Genomic DNA, 20678 nt, shown 5'->3' with positions numbered 1-20678 from the left:
AATTTCTTCCCACACACAGAGCAGGTGAACGGCCTCTCCCCAGTGTGTACTCGCTGGTGTGTCTGCAGGTTGGTGAACTGAGTGAATCCTTTCCCACACACTGAGCAGGTGAACGGCTTCTCCCCAGTGTGAACCCGCTGGTGTCTCTGCAGGTGGATTGAATCAACAAATCTGTTTCCACAAACGGAGCAAGTAAACGGCTTCTCCCCAGTGTGAATTCGCTGGTGTCTGCTCAGGCTGGATGGATCTCCAAATCCTTTCCGACACACAGAGCAGGTAAATGGTCTCTCCCCAGAGTGAACTCGCTGGTGTCTCAGCAGGCTGGACAACTGAGTGAATCCCTTCCCACAGTCAGAACAGGTGTATGGCCTCTCCCCAGTGTGAACTCGGGAGTGTGTGTGCAGGTTGGATGAATCTCCGAATCCCTTCCCACACACGGAGCAGATAAACGGCATCTCCCGAGTGTGAATTCGCTGGTGCCTCAGCAGGCTGCATAACTGAGCGAATCCCTTCCCACAGTCAGAACAGGTGAACGGTCTCTCCCCAGTGTGAATTCGTGAATGTGTGAGCAGTTTGGATGAATCACCGAATCCCTTCCCGCACACAGAGCAGATAAACGGCATCTCAGTGTGAAGTTGCCAGTGTGTAAGCAGAATGAATGAATGGACGAATCCTTTCCCACGCAGCGAGCAGGTATATAGTCTCTCCCCAGTGTGAACTTGCTGGTGTTTGTGTAGACTGGATGAAGTAGTAACTCCCTTCCCCCGCAGAGCAGGTGAACAGTGTGACCTCACTGGTGTGTCAGCAGGTTGGATGAAGCAGTAAATCCTTTCCCACACTGAGAGCAGGTGAACGGTCTCTTGTGTGAGTGAGTCGATGAGTTTCCAGCTCAGATGGGGAAGTGAATCCCTTCCCACAATCCCTACGGTTTCCCCCTGGTGCGGGAGTCTCGGTGCTTTTCCAGTCACACTGATGGTAAAATGGCCGATGGTTTCCCCCGTGCTAACGAATCGAGTGACTGTCAGATCTTGATGTGAAGTTTGGTTTGAGATTTCTTGCTGCAAATCCTCCCCTTTGAATATCCTGTTAAAGGAGTTTACAAATATCATCACTGTCAGTACAGCTCAGAAATTCAGAACAGACAATTCTAGTTACTGTCACACACACACTATCTCTCTCTCTCTCTCCCTCCATTCTCACTCTGCTGTATCTAAGGTACACACTCCCTATTCTCCAGAAGGTGCTAATTCCTGCTGATCGACAGATCGACACTCAAGGTTTCCTGTTCTCGACCAAAAGATCTTATATCCTCAGAAATAAGAGTAGGCCATTCAGCCCATCAAACCTGCTTTTCTATTTAATAAGATCATGGCTGATTGGATTGTGACCTGAACTTCATTTTCTTCCTGTCACCATAACCCTAGACTCCCTTTTTGATCAAAAACCTAACTGGGCCTTGTGTATATTTAACGATGCAGCCTCCACTGTTCTCTGGGGAAGAGAATTGCAATGACTAACCCAACTCTGAGGGAAGACATTTCTCCTCATCTCCATCAGAAATGGTGACCCTTTATTTTGACAATCTGCCCACTCGCTCCTGAATCCTCCATGAGGGGAAACATCCTCTCTTCATCTCCCCATCATGTTACCTCAGAATCTTATGTTTCAATATGATCACCTCTAAACTCCAATGAGTCCAGGCCCAACCTTTCCTCACAACACAACACCTTCATCCCAGGAATCAGCCCGGTGAACCTTCTCTGAACTGCTCCCAATGCAAGAATCACCCTCCTTAGTGAAGGAGATTGAAAGTGTGCACCGTACTCCAGGTACTGTGATCTGATAGTCATTACAGAGACACGGCTGCAAGATGCAAAGGCTGCGACCTGAATATTCAAGGGTGCGTGATGTTTCAGAAGGACAGGAAACCGGGAATATGCGGAGGGACACCTCTGTTAATTAGATAGATAGAATTTACAGTGCAGAAGGAGGCCATTCGGCCCATCGAGTCTGCACCAACTCCCGGAAAGAGCACCCTACCCAAGGTTAACACCTCCACCCTATCCCCATAACCCAGTAACCCCACCCAACACTAAGGGCAATTTAGCGTGGCCAATCCACCTAACCTGCACATCTATGGACTGTGGGAGGAAACCGGAGCACCCGGAGGAAACCCACGCACACACGGGGAGGATGTGCAGACTCCGCACAGACAGTGACCCAAGCCGGAATCGAACCAGGGACCCTGGAGCTGTGAAGCGATTGTGCTATCCACAATGCTACCGTGCTGTCATTAGTACAATAGAGAGAGTTGACCTTAGTTCTGGATATCAAGATGCACAATCAGGTTGGATATTGATAAGAAATGATAAACGTAGGAAGTCGCTTGTGGGAGTCGTTTCTAGGCCCCCCGAACTGTAGGACGGAGAATACAGGGAGGAACAATGGCTTGTGAGAAAAGTACTGCAATAATCATGTGATTTTAATCTACATACAGGTTGTGCTAATCAGATTGGTAATGGTAAACAGGCAGATGAGCTCATTTGATTTTTAAATTTAGAGTACCCAATTATTTTTTTCCAATTAATGGAAAATTTAGCATGACCAATCCTGCGCATCTTTGGGTTGTGGGTGTGAAACCCATGCAGACACGGGGAAAATGTGCAAACTCCACACGGACAGGGAGCCGGAGCTGAGATCAAACCCGGGTGCTCAGTGCCATGCAACAGCAGTGCTAACCACTGCAACACCATCCCGCACACAGGGAGAGTGTTTTTGGGACAGTTCCTTAAGTCTGCTGACCTCAGAGCAAACTAGTCTCGATCACTCAATCACTGAATTGCTAGGGTGCAGAAGGCCCATTGTGTCTGCACCGGCTCTCCAAATGTGGATGACTTAGTGCCGTTCCCCGTACCTCCCTTGACAACTTCACATCTGAAATGATTGCTCAATACTGGGTTACAAAGTCCTCAGGGTTAAACCCAGCAGCTTCTCCTGCATCTCCATTCCAGCCAAACTGACACAACAAACCAATGGGAATTGGACAAAACCTTGGAAAGAAAAAATGCTGCAAGGAAGTGAAGGACAGGGGAATGGGATGAGGCAGCATGGGTATGATGGGCTGAATGGCCTCCATCTATATTGTAATCATTCAATGATTCTGCGACAAAGGACTGTAATTGGAGGCCAGAGACTAACCTCCACAACCAACCCTCCCCAATGCAAATCAGTTCTTAATTGGTCTATCTCTGCTTCCAGACTCGGTTCCGTGAGAAACGCCTGTAACAGAATAAGAGCAAAATACTGTGGTTACTGAAATTCTGAACTAAAAAGAGCAAATACTGAAAATACTCATCATATCAGCAAGTCACTGTGGCAAGAGAAACAGAGTTAACATCTCCGGGTGACAGAATAAATAAACATATGAACAAGGAGCAGGAGTCGCCATTCAGCCCCTCAAGTCTGCTCCACCATTTAGTAAGATCATGGCTGGTCTGATAGTAATCTCAAATCTTCAATTGCAGGAAATAAATATGGAGCAGAATTTGACGGTTAAAATCAGCTGATGAGCAGAAGGAAAATGATCTCTGATGCTGGAAAAACAATTCCTGACCATGGGAAAATAAAGATGGTAAATCAGCAGCACATAGCCAAGCGATGGGCAGCAGTTAAATCTTCATTCAGGCACATTGGAAGAAATAACAGTAAAATACCAAACATGGTTAAAATAAATCCACTATTAGAGACAGGAGACATTAGACAATGGCAGAGAGGTGATGAGGGAGGGCAGAGCTGAAACAGAGCAATGGGTGAACATGGATTAGATCCACAGTGAAGGTAGCAAACCTGCCCCAGAACCCTGGAACCAGAGCACAGATAATAAAACACAACACTAATAAGTCTAAATTACAGATGAATGCCGAATAATACTCACCTCTGGAACTATTTCACTGTTTTCAAATTTAAACACTGCTGTTGGAGCTGCAGCTGGAAAGAATTCAGCAGCACCGGAATCAGAGAAAAATTGCAGTCTACAAATCTTCTGGAGTGTGGCGGCTCGGGGCTTTTCACAGTAACTTCATTGCAGTGTTAATGTACACCTACTTGTGACAATAAAAAATGTGCTTATTATTAAGGTGTGCCCTGCAGCACCTTTCCCCCTTGAAAGAGGGTGGCTGTAAACCAGACCTTTCAATCAATGAGTCATACATTTTCTCTCCTGGCCATTGGAACCCCGGCACGGTGGCAGAGTGGTTTGCACTGCTGCCTCACAGCACCAGCGACCAGGGTTCAATTCCGGCCTTGGGTGACTGTGTGAGGTTTGCACATTCTCCCCGAGTCTGTGTGGGTTTCCTCTGGTGCTCGTTTTCTTCCACAGGTCAGGTGGGGATAGGGTGAAGAGTGGGCCGAGGAAGGGTCTTTCGAAGGGAAGGTGCAGTCTTGATGTGCCGAATGGCCTCATTCTGCACTTCAGGGATTCTCTGATCAAAGATGCCAGGGTAGGCGCGCATGCGCACTGCTCCCCGCTGAACGAAGATGGCGGCGGTGGAACTGGGCCTGATCCGGATAAAAGCCCTCAGGGGCAATCTCGGGACCTGAAGGGTTTTATTCCGGCCGTGGGCCTTCACCATGCGTTTATGAAGCCTCCTCTCCCTCCCCACTCCCGGCTTCATTCCTCCCTCCGCCCCACCGACTCACCCGCCCAAACAACCGCTCTCGCAGACCTCCGAGCAAAGTAACACTGCGCAGGCTCCACAAAGATCTCTGCGCCTGCGCACTAGGCTCATGTGCAGTGAATAGAGCACATTCAGATCAAGGGGGTTGCTGGGTAATACCAACACCATTGCAACATCACAGTTAATACAATATAACTTGGTTACCATTTGAGATAAATTAATCTAAAAATGTCATAAATTGTGAATTGGTAATCTGCTATGCTCCATTTCTCAAAGTTCTCCTGTGCGACCATGCAGAGTTTTTAAAGCTTTTGTACTTTTTCCTCTCTCTTATTCCTCCTCCGACGTTGCTGACTCTGACTGGGTTCAATCGCAGTCACAGGTTCTTCTCTCTTTCCTTCTCCATCCCTCCCTGATTCTGAATATTCACTGTTTTACAGAATAAAACTGCACCAATAAGAGTCATTCAGCCCATTATACCTGTACTGACTCTTTGCAAGATCTATCCAATTAATTCCACAACCCTGCTCGCAGAGTGAGGAAGGATGTTCTTGCTATAGAGAGAATGCAGTGAAGGTTTACCAGACTGATTCCTGCGCTGACGGACTGACGTATGATGAGAGATTGAGCCAGTTAGGATTATGTCGCTTGAGGTCAGGAGAGGAATCTCATGGAAAGCTATAAAATTCTAACAGTACTGGAAAGGGTACATGTGGGAAGGATGTTCCTCATTTGGGGGGGGGGGGGGGGAGTCCAGCATCATGCGTCATATTCTGAGGATATGGGACAGACCATTTAGAACAGAGATGAGGATAAATTTCTTCATCCAGAGAGAGGTGAGCCAATGGAATTTGTTACCACAGGAAGTAGTTGAGGATAAAACACTGCATGGTTTCAACAAGCAGTTAGATATATCTCTCAGGGCAAAAGGGATCAAAGACTGTGGAGGGAATGCGGGGAACAGGTTACTGAGTTGAATGATCAGCCATGATCATAATGAATGGTGGAACAGGCTGGTAGGGCCGAATTGCCTCCTCCTGCTTCTATTCTCTATGTTTCTATGTAAGGCCGAAGTTTATCTTCAGGGAATCAAACATTTTGGTGCCTTTTCCAATTGTACCAGTAAATTGTGACTCACACTGAAAGGTTTACTTTCACTCAGTAATTAGATTAAATTCCAATTGTTCACTGTAGATCTGTCAGCACAGAAACCGCACTGTGCTTCTGGATACACTCAGTCTTTAAGGAGATGAATCTTTTAACAATCACCCAAGTGAAGGTCTTCCCCTGACTCTAAGGAGTGAGATGTCCCTGCAGTTGTTGCAATTTCCTCTGTCACTGCTGTTTTTGTATCTTGTGATGATGTTTGCATCACACATTTGGAATGGTTCCTGTCATCCATCAGAGATGGAGGAGGTCAGAAAGGTGTGACAGTCGATGGGACTTTCTGTGTGTGAGCAGTTCAGCTGGAATTCCATCCTTGCCGGGTGCCTTTTTGTTTGCTCAGCAAACAATGGCCTTTTCCAGCTCAAATGATGAGGGTTCCTTGTCCAACTCAACTCAACCATGACAGGAAGCTGCAGGAGAGTCAAACAGAGACTGGGAAATGTCCATCTCACAGGAGTTCAGCTAACAGTCGGGTTCAACCCAGCGGGATATCTGTTTACTTCTGTTGGTAAGAATGTCACCAGCTCCAATTTCAGCCGTGGAACTTTGGTGATGGTCGGATGAAGTGCCCTCTTGATCTCATCATACTGAGATTTCCATTGTCACAGGCAGTCTGGAATCATTGTCACAGGCTGATCCAATGTTTATCTGCAGAGTGTCATCCTGATTTTTACACGACTGTCTTGGCTACTTTCACATGATGCAGTGTTCTCGCTGTTGGGTTTATGATGTACATCAGGTCGGCTTTGCTTTTTGCTTAATGACGGATATCACCTCTGCCGAGTGGGTCTCAAACCAGTCTTTGTTGTGGGATCCACCTTTATCAAATGTTTCTGCTGCTGTGTTAGAAATGATTCAACTCAGCAACTTCCAAACTTCATCAGTAACAATGTTGATGTTCAGTATTTATGTACGTTTTCACAGGGCTTGTATAATATTTCACCGTTTTGTTTTGCTTCCTTCACAATTTAATTTCCTAATGGACATAACACTGAAGAAGTCACTAAGAATTGTCAGGAAGGATTAATCTGCACTTTCTAATTGGAGATGTTAATCAGTGGAACCTTCCAGACACTGATTTGCATCAAAGATCAATTTAGGACTGAAGTACAAGTTCAGTATTAGTGTTCCTGCTGAGAGTTCTTGATTTCAGGCGTAAGATCACAGCTGGTGCTTTTAAAAAGGATGTGGAGATGCCGGCGTTGGATTGGGGTGAGCACAGTAAGAAGTCTTACAACACCAGGTTAAAGTCCAACAGGTTTGTTTCAAACACGAGCTTTCGGAGCACAGTCACCTGAGGAAGGAGCTGCGCTCCGAAAGCTCGTGTTTGAAACAAACCTGTTGGACTTTAACCTGGTGTTGTAAGACTTCTTACTTTTAAAAAGGGACATTGCAGCCCCGAAAACTAGTGACATCTCCAGAATATTGAACTGCAGCCAGTTATAAGGATTGTTAACATCAGCAGAATCAAACCGGATATTGTCAGACGATCAATCCTGGACGTGATTAGCAGCAGCCAAACAGCCGATTCCAATCCCTGCACTCACTTGTGAACTCGCTGGTGTCTCAGCAGCTGTTGTGACTGAGTGAATCCTGCTCCACACAAGGAGCAGGTGAACCGTCTTCCCCCAGTGTGATCCCACTGATGTGTCAGCAGTTGGGATGACCAAGGGAATCCCTTCCCACACACAGAGCAGGTGAACGGTTTCTCCCCAGTGTGAGTGCGTTGGTGCTCACTGAGGTCAGCTGACTGACTGAAACCCTCTCTACAGGTGGTGCACCTGAATGGATCCTCCAAATGCATTTGGTGGTGCGTCTGGAGGGTGAATATCTGAGTGAATCCTTCCCCACACACAAAGCAAATGAATGTTTCTGACCCGTGTGAATTCGCTGGTGTTCAGTGAACATGGATAAGGACTTGAATTTCTCTCCACAGGTTCTCCAGCTGAATGGCGTCTTCTCAGTGTGAACTCGCTGGTGTAACCGAAGGGCAGATAACTGAGTGAATCTCCTCTCACACACAGAACAGATGAACGGCCTTTCCCCAGTGTGAACACGTCGATGGATTTCCAGCCGGGATGAAGAATTGAATCTTTTATCGCATTCCTCACATGTCCACCATTTCTCCATGGTGCCAGTTTCCTTGTATTTCTCCAATTTGGACAATTAGTTGAAGCTTTGTCCACACACACAACATAATTACGCTTTTTTCCCTCTGCGAATCGTGTAATGTTTTTTACAGGCTGTTTAACTGATTGAAGCTCTTTGTCCAGTCCATGTACTGGAACCTCTCACTCCAGTGTGTATCTTGAAGGTTTTCTAGTCACAGATGTTTTAAATGGTGCCGTACAGACAGAACACACAAACATTTCTCCTTCCAAATTCAAATACTGATGATATTCAGGCCGTGGTGAGTTAGTGACTCTGTCAGATAATGTTGTGATGTTCGTAACTCCACCATTCTAATGCCCTGGAAAAGGAGTTTACAAAACTTTAAATAGAGGAGAGAAATTCTGAATGTACAATTCTATTTTCCATTAAACATATTTTCCACATTTGTACCTGCAAAGCAGTAAATCCTAATCCCATGCACTCTCTTGCCTCCCGGGGCTGGATGCAAATCCCACAGTGACTAACAGTCCCATATTTTATACGATTGTATTTGTGTTCTATGTCCCAGGCTGCATGCTGCCTGGATTTTATCCGTCACATATATTGGACCTTTCTCAATGCACAGAATCATGTCCCTTACTGTTTCTGTGTTCCAGAAACACAGATACTTACCCCAGGTGGCCTGGTCCCAACTCTGGTAGAACGCCAGCCTTTCAGTGCAGGTTGCACCTTAATTTTCACCATGAGAGTTGGTCAGCCCTGCAAACCATGCACACCACCCTCACAATTATTTTCCTTACAGTTTACCCCCTCCCTCCCCTCTGGTTGGGTCAGTTCTCAAGCCCCTCTGTGCAAAGTTAGAATAAAATCAATTAATCAATAATTTTTCCTCCTGGTCACTGGGTCCCTGAAGCCCCGCCCACACTATGTCCCTTCACCACGATGGCCGCACCTGAAGCCAACAACCCTCAGAGCTGGAAACCCGGGATCTGCAGGTTCTAATTGGGGGTTTGGGGCCTCCAGCGGGTGTTTGTGAATCCTCCCCGCCCACCTGCCAGGGTTTCCTTCCTTGCCAGAGATCAGAGTCCTCATTGATTTGAGTGCAAAGTGTAAGCTCTTATTTATTATCCCCCCTCCCCCATCCTGTGATGTGAACCACCCTCCAGTGTGTGAAGCAGGATGGTGCCCGTTAACCTGGGCCTGTTCCCGGGAGGGAACCAGGGAGCTGACAATGATGGTGAAGGGTTTGCGGAGCCACAAAGTGTTTCCAAATCCTCCCACCCACCGCCTGACGCTGACTCCGCTTCTCCAGGACAAATAACGGCTGAAATCCATGTCCAGCAGCCGCACTGCGCTTGCTCCGGATCACAATGCCGGGGAGTGATTGACCGCAGCTCCAGGCCAAAAGGAAGAGGGGGCGGGACTGGAGGAACGAGTGGGAGTGTCTGGTTGTCCAACCAATCGGAGTGAATGAGGGGCGGGGCTGATCCTGGATCTCCATCATTGGCTGAGACTCTGCATCATTTTGAGTTCTTCCCATTGGCCACGTGTGCGCGGTTTCCACAACCTCATTTTCTGCCTGAGAGGTGTTGACCAATGAGAATGTTTGGAGAACCGGATCGACTCTTGGCAGCATTTTGTATTTGGCACCTGTGTTCAATTCCGAGTGTAGTTTGCACACTGAGTTTGCGTGGGTTCTATCCGTTGTGTTCCAGTTTTCTCCCACCATCCAAAGACGTATAGGTTTGGTGGATTGGCTGTGCTAAATTGCCCCTTAGTGTCCAAAAAAAAGGTTAGGTGGGGTTACTGGGTTACAGGGATAGGGTGGAGGCATGGACTTAAGTAGGCTGCTCTTTCCAAGGGCCATGCAGGCTTGATAGGCCTGTAAATTCTATGATTCTGTTGGACTTTTGCTCTCACAGTCTGATCTGATGGGTCTCTCTGGGGGTATTTCCCTGGTACAGTCTATGTGTTTGGGTGTTTTAGGGAGCAGACAAAACTTCCTTGGTTCTATCTGTTGTACTTTGTTGTTTTTGGATAATGTGTCTGGAGTCTTTAAGTTCTTCCAGTCCGTCTCCAATGCTCCTTCCTGTCTCGGGTATATGGATCCAGTAGCTTGGTGTTGTGATTCATGTTGTTTAATTGTCTGTCAGGTATTGTTGTCCCTCGATAATGGACAAGATGAGCTCTGAGAGGGCACGAGGGGAGATGGGAGAGAAACTAGAGAACGATGTGGGTTCAGGGCTCGGGAAAGGATGAAATTTAGAGACAGTTTGGTCCGATGGGCTCGTGGAAGGGAGGGAAGCAGCAGAGGCAGCTGATCGGATTTACTCAATCTCAGTCACAAAGAAGCTCCACAAGCTCCTCACACTTCTTGTTGGAGGTGAGGATGGAAGAGACAGGGGAGAGCGAGAGTACTTCAAAAGGAACTAATTTGTGTCAGAGATATTAAAAAGTTTCAACACTGCGTATTTAACACAAATCTAATTTATTTGACTTTTAGCCAGAATATTAGCCACTGTAAATGGGCTGGAGTTTGTTATCAGCAGAAAGAGACCCAAATGAACATGGTTCAGTCCCGAATATGAGGAACAGCAAAACCCAATTACAGTCGTTACTTGTGGCTTGTTGGTGTGTCAGCAGGTGGGATGAAGTGGCGAAACCCTTTCCACACTGGGAGCAGGTGAACGGTCTCTCTCCAGTGTGAATTCGCTGGTGCTTCTGCAGGGCTGATGACACAGTAAATCCCTTCCCACACCAGGAGCAGGTGAATGGCCTCTCCCCAGTGTGAATTCGTTGATGTACAGTGAGGTTACATGATTGGCTGAACCAATTCCCGCAGTGAGAGCACCAAACAGTCTCTCATCAGTGTGAACACGTTTATGGTACATCAGTTCCTTACAACTTTTATAGCACTTCCCGCAGTCTGGACATTGAAACGGTCTTTCATCAGTGTGAACTCGCTGGTGACTCAACAGGTCGGATGACTGAGTGAATCGTTTCCCACACTTGGAGCAGGCGAATGGCCTCTCCCCAGTGTGAATTCGCTGGTGCCTCTGCAGGTCAGATGATCGAGTGAATCTCTTCCCACACTTGGCGCAGGTGAATGGTCTCTCCCCAGTGTGACTTCGCCAATGTACAGTGAGGTCAGATGATTGTCTGAACCTATTCCCGCAGTGAGAGCACCGAAACGGTCTCTCGTCCGTGTGAACACGTTGATGACGAATCAGTTCCCCAGAACGTTTATAGCACTTCACGCAGTCTGGACATTGAAACGGTCTCTCATCAGTGTGAATTCGCTGGTGACTCAGCAGGTGGGTTGAAAAAGAAAATCCCTTCCCACACTCTGAGCAGGTGAATGGTCTCTCCCCAGTGTGAACTCGCTGGTGTGTGGACAGAGTGGATAACTGAGTGAATCTCTTCCCGCACTTGGAGCAGGTGAATAGTCTCTCCCCAGTGTGACTGCGTCGATGTGTTTCCAACTTGGATGGGGAATTGAATCCTTTCGCACAGTCCGCACATTTCCATGGTTTTTCCTCAGTGTGACTGCATTTGTGGCTTGTGAGGCCTGATGATCGAGCAAATCCTCGTCCACACTCACAACACGTGTACGGTTTCTCCCCACTGTGAACGATGCTCTTTCCTTCCATGTTCAAAATCCGCTGATATTCAGGATATGATAAATTGAGGACTCTGTCAGATCCTGATTTGATGCTTGGTTTGAGTTTCCGGACTTTGAAGCCTCCCCTTCGAACACCCTGTGAAACTGATTGAAAACAGAAAATAGGGATTGAGACAGAACCCACAAAATCACAAAGGCAGATTGTGAAATTGAGCTGAATGAATCTGGCCATTTGTGGGGCCAACACTAAGAAAAAGTGAAAGAGAAAATGCTGGATAAATGCAAGTTACTGCGGATGCTGGAATCTGAAACTAATCTGAATCAAAGAAAAAGTGACCATGAAAACTGCTGGATTGTCGAGGAACTAGGCGGGGAAATGGAGGATGGGCTGTGGGCAGAGGCCTTGAGTAGGATAAATTCGACAGCGACATGTGCTAAGCTCGGGCTGATTCAATTTAAGGTCGTTCACCGGGCCCATATGACGGTGGCTCGGATGAGCAAATTCTTCGGGACAGAGGACAAATGTGCTAGGTGCGCGGGAGGACCAGCGAACCACGTGCACATGTTTTGGGCATGCCCTAAGCTGAGGGATTTGTGGGGGTCATGTCCCAGGTGCTAAAAACAAGGGTGGTGATGAGTCCAGGGGTGGCAATTTTTGGGGTTTCGGAGGACCCAGGGGTCCAGGGGGAGAAAGAGGCCGATGTTTTGGCCTTTGCTTCCCTGATAGCCCGGCGACTAATACTATTGGCGTGGAGGGACCCAAAGCCCCCGAAGACTGAGTGGTGGCTTGCGGACATGTCGAGTTTCCTGGGTATAGAGAAAATTAAGTTCGCCTTGAGGGGGTCTGTGCAGGGGTTTGCCCGGAGGTGGCAACCATTTATTGACTTCTTTGCGGGAGAGTGAGCGTCAGCAGGGGGTGGGGGTAGATTAGAGTAGGAGGGAAAATATGGCGGGTAGAACCGGTGGGAGAGGAGCGGGCTTGTGCAATATGTTACGATGGAAGTATTGAAAGTACATGGATGTTTGCACATTTTTGCCTTTTTTCCTTTCTTTCTGATGATGTCTGTAACTGTTTATAAAGCCAAACACTACCTCAATAAAATTGTTTATTAAAAAAAAACTGCTGGATTGTCATAAAAACCCAACTGGCCTCTTTGGGAGGAGAGAAAGAGATGAAGAGGGATTTTGTATGTCTACAAGACATATTAATAGAGTAGTTGGCAAAGCAAATGCGATCTTCAGCTTCATAAACAGTAAATTGATACAGAAACTATGCTTCTGGTGGCACGGTGATTAGCACTGCTGCCTCACAGCGCTAGGGACCCGGGTTCAATTCCGACCTTGGTGACTGTCTGTGTGGAGTTTGCACTTTCTCCCCATGTCTGCGTGGGTTTCCACCCGGTGCTCAGGATTCCTCCAACAGTCCAAAGAAGGGAAAGTTAGGTGGCTTGGCCTTGATAAATTGCCCCTTAGTGTCCAGGGATGTGCAGGTTAGGTGGGGCTATGGGGTTACAGGGACAGGGTAGGGGTGTGGGCCGAGGCAGGGTGCCCTTTCAGAGAATCAGTGCACTCGATGGGCCGAATGGACTCCTTCTGCACTGTAGGAATTCTATGGTTCTAATTCTATTTTATGAATCTTTATAAAGCTCTGGTCACCACTCTTCAGGAAGAATGGGAAGGTTCTTGGAGAAGGTGCAGAGGAGATTTACCAGGATGGTTCCAGCAAAGGAGGTTGAGGGGAGATTTGATTCAGGCACACAGGATTATGCCAGATTTCCATCGGGTGGACAAAGAAACTCTGTTTCCATTCACTGATCGTACAAGCAGCCGGGACACAGATTTAAAGTTTTGGGTAAAGCCTGGATTGAACGATATAAGACCCTGAGGGGTCTTGACAGGGTGGATGTGGAGAGGATGTTTCCTCTTGTGGGAGAATCTAGAAGAGGGCATCAGTTTTGCAAAATAATGGGTCATAATAATAATAATTGCTTATTGTCACAAGTAGGCTCCAATGAAGTTACTGTGAAAAGTCGCCCATTTTAGATGGAGATGAGGATTTTTTATTCTCTTGAGTGTTGTAAGACTTTGGAACTCGCGCCTTTAAAAGGCAGTGGAAGCAGAGTCCTTGAATATTTTTAACGCAGAGCTGGATAGATTCTTGATGGGCAAGGGGGTGAAAGGTCATGAGGGGAAGGCAGGAATGTGGAGTTGAGGTTAGAATAAGATCAGCCGCAATCTTATTGAATGCTGAGTAGGCTCGAGGGGCCGAGTGGCCTGTTCCTAGTTTGTATGTAAAAGGTACAGGAGATATGAGGTGATATGAGATATATGTTTTTACACAGCGAGCGGCAATGACCTGAAACTTGCTGCCTTTGTGGGAGTTTGAAAATAGACACAATGAATCATTTGATTTCAAAATGAAATTGGACAGACATCTGAGGGAAATAAACCTGCGAGGATACAGGGAGCAGGAGAATGGCACAGACTGGATTGCCCCAGAGAGCTAGCATGGATTCAATGGGCCGAATGCCATTCTCTGTGTCATGTCTCTGACTCTTTTGTGTAATCTAGTTTTGTAATTTAACCCCGGAGGGTTCAGATATCATTCAGGTAAATCTGTGCTACACTCCCTCCGAGGCCATTCTATCCTTCCTCAGGTTTGTTGCCCAGAACTGAACACAGTTCTCCAGGTTTGGTCTAACCAGGGTTTGTGAATCTTGGGGCTTTTCCAGTCACACTGAGACCTGAAATCTTCCCTCACAGACAGAACAGACAAACCTTTTACCTTCCACACCCAGATGCTGCTGATATTCAGGTTCTGATGAATCGAGTGACTCTGTCAGATCGCGATGTGACGTTTGGTTTGCATTTCCCGTCTGTTAAACCTCCACTTCCAGTATCCTGTAAATTTACAGAAATCTCACTGTCAGTTTAGGATAGAAATTCACAACATTCTCTCCTCGCCAACTTTGATTAAATGTATTCCTGGAGGGCAGCACGGTGGCCTAGTGGTTAGCACAACCGCCTCACGGCGCTGAGGTCCCAGGTTCGATCCCGGCTCTGGGTCACTGTCCGTATGGAGTTTGCACATTCTCCCCGTGTCTGCGTGGGTTTCGCCCCCACAGCCCAAAAATGTGCAGAGTAGGTAGATTGGCCACGCTAAATTGTCTCTTAATTAGAAAAAATAATTGGCTAATCTAAATTAAAAAAAAAAAAATGTATTACTGGAGGTTTGATCACATGACCGGCCCCCATCCTCCAGCCATTAATCGGTCAACACATCCATCCTTGTGACACACTGCCTTCCTCGGCCAATTGGGAAGCAAAATGACTCATTACCTTACAGGACAGTGATTGACTCTCAGCCAATCAACCTTTATCCCATTTTCAATATTTTTATATCCACTGAAGAGAAATGTTCAAAGAAAATTACATAAAAATCTTCTTTACTGTCCTAATGATTTCCCAGACACGAATCTCACCAAGACAGAAGGTTAAATTTGAATTCATTTAAAGTCTACTGAAGACCCTTAAACCATTGTTGGTTGTTGCAAAGACCCATCTAGTTCACTCATGTCCTTCAGTGAAGGAAATCTTCCATCCTTTCCTGGTCTGGCCGACATCCAAAGACCAAACACGTGCAGGTTAGGTGGATTCAAATGAAATGAAAATGAATGAAAAAATTGGCCATGACAAATTGCCCTTCGTGACCAAAAGCGGTTAGGAGGGAGTTTTGTGTTACGGGGATAGGGTGGAAGTGAGGGCTTAAATGGGTTGGTGCAGACTCGATGGGCCGAATGGTCTCCTTCTGCACTATATGTTCTATGTACATGTGACAGTCAGCTTGTTGACTCTTAAAATGCCCTCTGAGACGCACTCAGTTCAAGGGCAGTTAGGGCTGGGCAGTGAATGCTGGCCCAGCCAGCGACACCCTCATCCCGTGAATGAACAGAAATTAAAATCTGCCATCCTTACCTGGTCTGGCCGACACGGTTCCAAACCACAGCAATGTGGTTGACTCTTTAGATGCCCTTCAAGATGGTCTTGAAAGCCATTCAGTTCCAGGGAAATTAGGGATGGGCAATAAATGTTGGTCCAGCCAGTGACTCCAAATGAAATAAAATCCTGGAGACTCCAGTCAGTCAATCCGGGAGAGTTGGTATCCGGGCCAGACTGGCAGTGCATGCGCCCTGTGGCACCTTGTACTCTGTAAAGATGGCGGCCGGTAACCCGGGCCTGTCACCACTCAGCTCTCACTCTATTCGGTGCTGTTTAAGACGGGACCGTTAACATTTTACTCGGGAGTTGAAGCCTCCACAGGGTATTTATGAAGCCTCCCGGCTCACTCCGCAGCTTCTATTGCTCCCCGGCCACCCACCGGCTCCAATCCTGAAAGTCGATCAATTGTTTCTATCCCGCTCCTCGCACCGTCAGCGACAACCTGAACTGCACATGCGCCGGACACCGCCGGACTCTGCGCATGTGCGAGGAGCTTCTGTAATGTGGATAGAGCACATTCTCGGCCACAATTCATGTTGGGTACTAATTCCGCCATTGGAATAGATATCGTTGACAGAAATTATGCTTTGCCAACCGATTACAATTGGTACCGTTGGGCCAAGGGAACAAATGTATTAAATAAATTAATACAGCAACTAAAGAGCACAGGCCCTTCCACCACAGTCTGTCCTGGGTGTGATTGACAACAGACCAAACACGGACAGTGAGTTGTTAACGGGTTGGGGTCTGAGCAGGTTCAGGTGAACAGTGATTTTTGTCTTCCTGGACAGAACAGTTAAACTGCCCCTCGTCCATAACAATTTGCTGCAATTGGATCAAATTGTCTGGGCTTTTAAAGTTGGAGTGTTAACCAGTGGGAAAACTGAGGAAATCCCTTTGCACACGTGAAGCGTGTGAGTGATCTCCCTCTGAACTGCACATTAGATTAATCAATCACTAACTCATATTTATTCTTATCCATTGGAAACATCTTCCACTTATCTTTCATATCAAACCTGTTCATAATCTTACAGGATCAGGTCATCCTTCATTCCCTTTTCCAGAGAAAATATTACGCCGTATCCAATCTTTCTCACTGGGTGTAACCTGCCAGTCCAAGCATAATTCAAATATCTTTTCCTGCATCTTCTCCAGTCCTTCTAGATCCATTTTACAATATGGAGACTTTAACTAATCTGAGCAGCAATCTCACCGTTGTCCCCAAATGCCTGTATGTTGCAGTATTTTAGTCATTTTACTGTCAGCTGAATGTAAGATGGGACAGAATAAGATCCAATGAGCCCGTTTGTAACACTGTAGGACATCTACAAACCTGCCTCTTCCCCCTTACTGCTAACAGTTGACTTTTTCACTCTTAACCTGTCAGCTATGTCATTAAGAATAATGTGTCAGAGAAAGACTGGATGTCAGCTTGGTGACACCAGGCCAGACTAAATTTTAGTTCATAGAATGGTTGAGCTAATTTCTCCATATCATAAGATGCCACTGATGATTCCTGAACTGTCAAACCAATTTATATTTACCCTCTGTTCATCTGAAAAGTGTTGATTCTGCTGTTACTGCCACTGATAATCACACCCAGAACTGAACCATCTTCAATCTGACAATTGGGGTTTATTTCGATTCCCTGTAACTGAGCTGGGCTAGTGTTTTAATATCTTGTTGTTTGTGAAATAAATCAGCTTTGTCTCAAACACACTGTGTCAAGTCCTTGATTTCTCTTGGGGGAAAGGAAATTAATTGATGGCCATGTGGCACCAGGCCATGCCCGTCAATCTTTTTAAGACAGAGATATATTGGTTCTTGATTAATAAGAGGCTCAGGTGTTATGGGGAGAAGGCAGGATAATGGGGATGAGAAACATATCAGCCATGATCGAATGGCAGAGCAAACTCGATGGGCTGAATGGCCGAATTCTGCTTCTCTATCTCTTTTTTAATGAGAAGATCTCAAAGAAACGTATAAAATTCTAACAGGAATGAACAGAGTAGATTCATAAAGAATGTTCCCAATGGTGGGAAGTCCAGAACTAGGGGGTCATAGCTTGGGGATATGGGGTAAAACTTTTAAGACTGAGGTGAGAAGAAATGTTTTCACCCAGAGAGTGAAGAGCCTGTGGAATTCATTACCACAGAAAGTCATTGAGGACAAAACATTGTACAATTTGAAGGAGTTCGATACAGCTCTTGGGGCTAAAGGGATTAAAGGATATGTATGACTCTGTAACACAATGGATAGTGTGTTGGACTTCTACTTAATGGCAAGTAAGGGATTCAAAGGTTGTGGGTTCAAATCCCACCAGAGTCAACTGTTAGCATGGCACAATGGTTACCACTGTTGTCTCACAGTGCCAGGGACTCAGACTCAGGTTCAATTTCAACCTTGGGTGGCTGTCGGTGTGGAGATTACACCTTCTCCCCATGTCTACGTGGGGATGCAGACATGGGGAGAAAGTGCAGAATCCGCACAGACAGTGACCCAAGCCTGGAATCGATAAGAATGGGTGATAAATGCTGGCACAGCCTGCGACGCCAATGTCCAATGAATAAAAAAAAAGTTTCATTAATTGTCACTCAATTAAGGATCACTACTTATTTAATCATGTTACAAACTAATTAATACACTCATTTTTAATTAAAACATTTGGTTAATACAAGATACACTGGTTCTTTTCTGAGTAGTACTATAATCCATATGCTTCACCCGCTGTCTGTGTCTATGTATTTACATTGTATATTTATTGTATGTCCTATGTATTTTCATGTATGGAGCAATCTGTCTGGAAATGTAGAACAATATTTTTCACTGTACCTCGATACACGTGACAATTAATCAAATCCAATAAAAGAGACAGTTTCTTATTAGTCTTCAGATTGAACAATGAGCCTTCTTAAAAATTATTCATTAATGGGAGGTGGGCGTCACTGGCTGGGCCAGCATTTACTGCTCATTCCAATGCCCTTGAACTGCGTGTCTTGTGAGGCTATTTAAGGAGACTTACAAATCAACCACAACATTGCTGTGGATCTGGAGTCACGTGCAGGACAGGCCACAAAAGGAGAGCAGATTTCATAAAGGACATTAGTGAACCAGACGGGTTTTTACAACGATCAACAATGTCAACATTAGACTTTGAATTTGAGACTTTTAGAACATAGAACATAGAACAGTACAGCACAGAACAGGCCCTTCGGCCCACGATGTTGTGCCGAGCAATGATCACCCTACTCAAACCCACGTATCCACCCTATACCCGTAACCCAACAACCCCCCCTTAACCTTACTTTTTATTTAGGACACTACGGGCAACTTAGCATGGTCAATCCACCTAACCCGCACATCTTTGGACTGTGGGAGGAAACCGGAGCACCCGGAGGAAACCCACGCACACACGGGGAGGACATGCAGGCTCCGCACAGACAGTGACCCAGCCGGGAATCGAACCTGGGACCCTGGAGCTGTGAAGCATTTTATGCTAACCACCATGCTACCGTGCTGCCCCTGTCATAGGCAGATTTGATCCTAGATCCCTAGAGCATTAACCTGGGTCTCTGGATTACTAGACCATTAACAATACCATTACACCTCTGCCCAGCCCACATAGTCTTGGCAGAATATGATGTCTTGTAACTTCTCAAAATTATAAAGTAATTTATTTTTTCAAACAAATTCTGATAGCTCTGCAGTTTCTGGAAACATTTTGGTTGGAAGTGTTACTTTTTAAAATAAAGAACTAGTCTTTACAAGATAACTACCTCGCACACCAATTCATGTATGATAATCTATGTTCACTACTGAATAATCATGAATTTAATTATTGCTTTTTGCTGTGAAATCAATGTGGTTAATACAGAAAAGGTACAGAAGGTGAAATGGCTGCAGGAAGCTGCATGTTCGAGGTATAAAAGGGCTTCCTTGACCGTGTTACTAATGACAGTGAATACACTATGAAAATAACAATTTCAAAACTAAATGTAATTACACATACGTACTTACAGCTTCCTACATTACAACAGTGAATATGTTTCAATTCAAAAGTACTCCATTGGCTTTAAAACACTTTAGGAGGTTCAGTGGTCGAGAGGTTTTATAGAAATGTACATTTATTCTAATTGTCCGCATATATTACACTCGGTGTCCTCACCAGAATCATTGATAAAGATTGAGTCTTAATTTTGTGTAATATCCACGTCATTGACACCATTTTGAATACTCTGTGAAAATCCACACACACCATATGCACAATTATTTGTTGTAAAACACAGCGAGTTTTTGTGATTTGGAATGCACTGTCGATAAATGGTGCTGGAATCTCATTGGAATGCAATTTCCAAAAGGGAATTTGATGCATTCTGAAAAAGAAAACAAAATAGCCGAACTCTGGGATTAAATGGGTCGCTGTACAAAGTGCTGGCATAGGAAAAATGGGCCAAATAGACTCCTCTGTGCTCGAACAGCCTTGTGTACATGTAAAGGGAGTGGTAACAACCTGGAACCTATCGCCTATGAGGGTGGGAGATGCAGAGATGATGGAATGATTTCAATAGGAAATTGGACAGGCATTGAGAGAAATAAACTCACAGGGATTTGGGGATAGAACGGGGCAATAGACAGACTGGCTTCCTCCACAGGGAGCCGACACGGTCCCAAAGGGCTGAATGGCCCCATTCCCCACCCTCCAGATGCTGTGATCTCAGGAGTGAAATTTAGTTGCTCCAGTCACTCCAACTAACTGGTGTCCCTCATCTCTGGTACCATTCTCGTAAATGTTCTCGACACCGTCTCTGAGAACTTCACATCTTTCCCAAAGTGTGGGGCAATTATATATAGGGTTCCATTCTAGAGAGATAGAATTGAAAAGCACGGAGGAAATGTTCAGCTTGTTTAGAACCGGGGTTAGACTACACTGGGAGCAGTGTCAACATTGGTGATCTCCATTTCGATAAAGGAAATAGAGGCACTGGATAAGGTGCAACAAAGATTCATAATATACAGAACTGAGAGCATTTAACACCCAGGAAAGTCTGGGGCTGCTTTTTTCTGGAAAGGAGAAGACTGATGGGTGACCTGGAGGAAGTCTT

The 20678-nt window shown here is 45.8% G+C and overlaps 1 protein-coding gene and 1 non-coding gene across 4 annotated transcripts; one reads left to right on the top strand and one right to left on the bottom strand.

Annotated features, from left to right (window-relative positions):
* Positions 1–445: 445 nt before the first annotated feature.
* On the bottom strand, positions 446–14412 carry LOC119960243. Of its 3 annotated transcripts, XR_005459348.1 has the most exons (4): positions 14363–14412; positions 3935–4100; positions 3199–3279; positions 446–1083 (listed from the first exon to the last, which is right to left on the bottom strand). XR_005459348.1 is itself a non-coding variant. In XM_038787997.1 (3 exons), the coding sequence occupies exons 1-3, from the start codon at positions 9682–9684 to the stop codon at positions 1003–1005; spliced, it is 606 nt and encodes a 201-aa protein (XP_038643925.1). In that variant the 5' UTR covers positions 9685–10229; the 3' UTR covers positions 446–1002. The 3 variants fall into 3 exon arrangements, 1 of the variants encoding a protein (XP_038643925.1); XR_005459347.1 differs by lacking the exon at positions 14363–14412 and having other exon boundaries at positions 3935–5398; XM_038787997.1 differs by lacking the exons at positions 3935–4100; positions 14363–14412 and adding an exon at positions 9241–10229.
* Positions 14413–17813: 3401 nt separating this feature from the next.
* On the top strand, positions 17814–17904 carry trnar-ucu. Its single transcript is given in 2 exon segments — positions 17814–17850; positions 17869–17904. It is a non-coding gene; the product is annotated as a tRNA-Arg (tRNA).
* Positions 17905–20678: the final 2774 nt, after the last annotated feature.

Source organism: Scyliorhinus canicula, unplaced genomic scaffold (assembly GCF_902713615.1).
Source record: "Scyliorhinus canicula unplaced genomic scaffold, sScyCan1.1, whole genome shotgun sequence".
Taxonomy (NCBI): domain Eukaryota; kingdom Metazoa; phylum Chordata; class Chondrichthyes; order Carcharhiniformes; family Scyliorhinidae; genus Scyliorhinus; species Scyliorhinus canicula.
This window is presented reverse-complemented; position numbering and strand designations above follow the sequence as displayed.

Excerpts from the sequence above, each read along its gene's own strand:
- LOC119960243 (XM_038787997.1), bottom strand. The coding sequence starts at position 9,684 with ATGGTGGGAGAAAACTGGAACACAACGGATAGAACCCACGCAAACTCA. Across the intron at positions 3,280-9,240 it reads AGCGGAGTCAGCGTCAGGCG|GCGTTTCTCACGGAACCGAG; the intron begins GTGGGTGGGAGG and ends ATTCTGTTACAG. Across the intron at positions 1,084-3,198 it reads GGGGAGGGTTGGTTGTGGAG|GATATTCAAAGGGGAGGATT; the intron begins GTTAGTCTCTGG and ends CTCCTTTAACAG.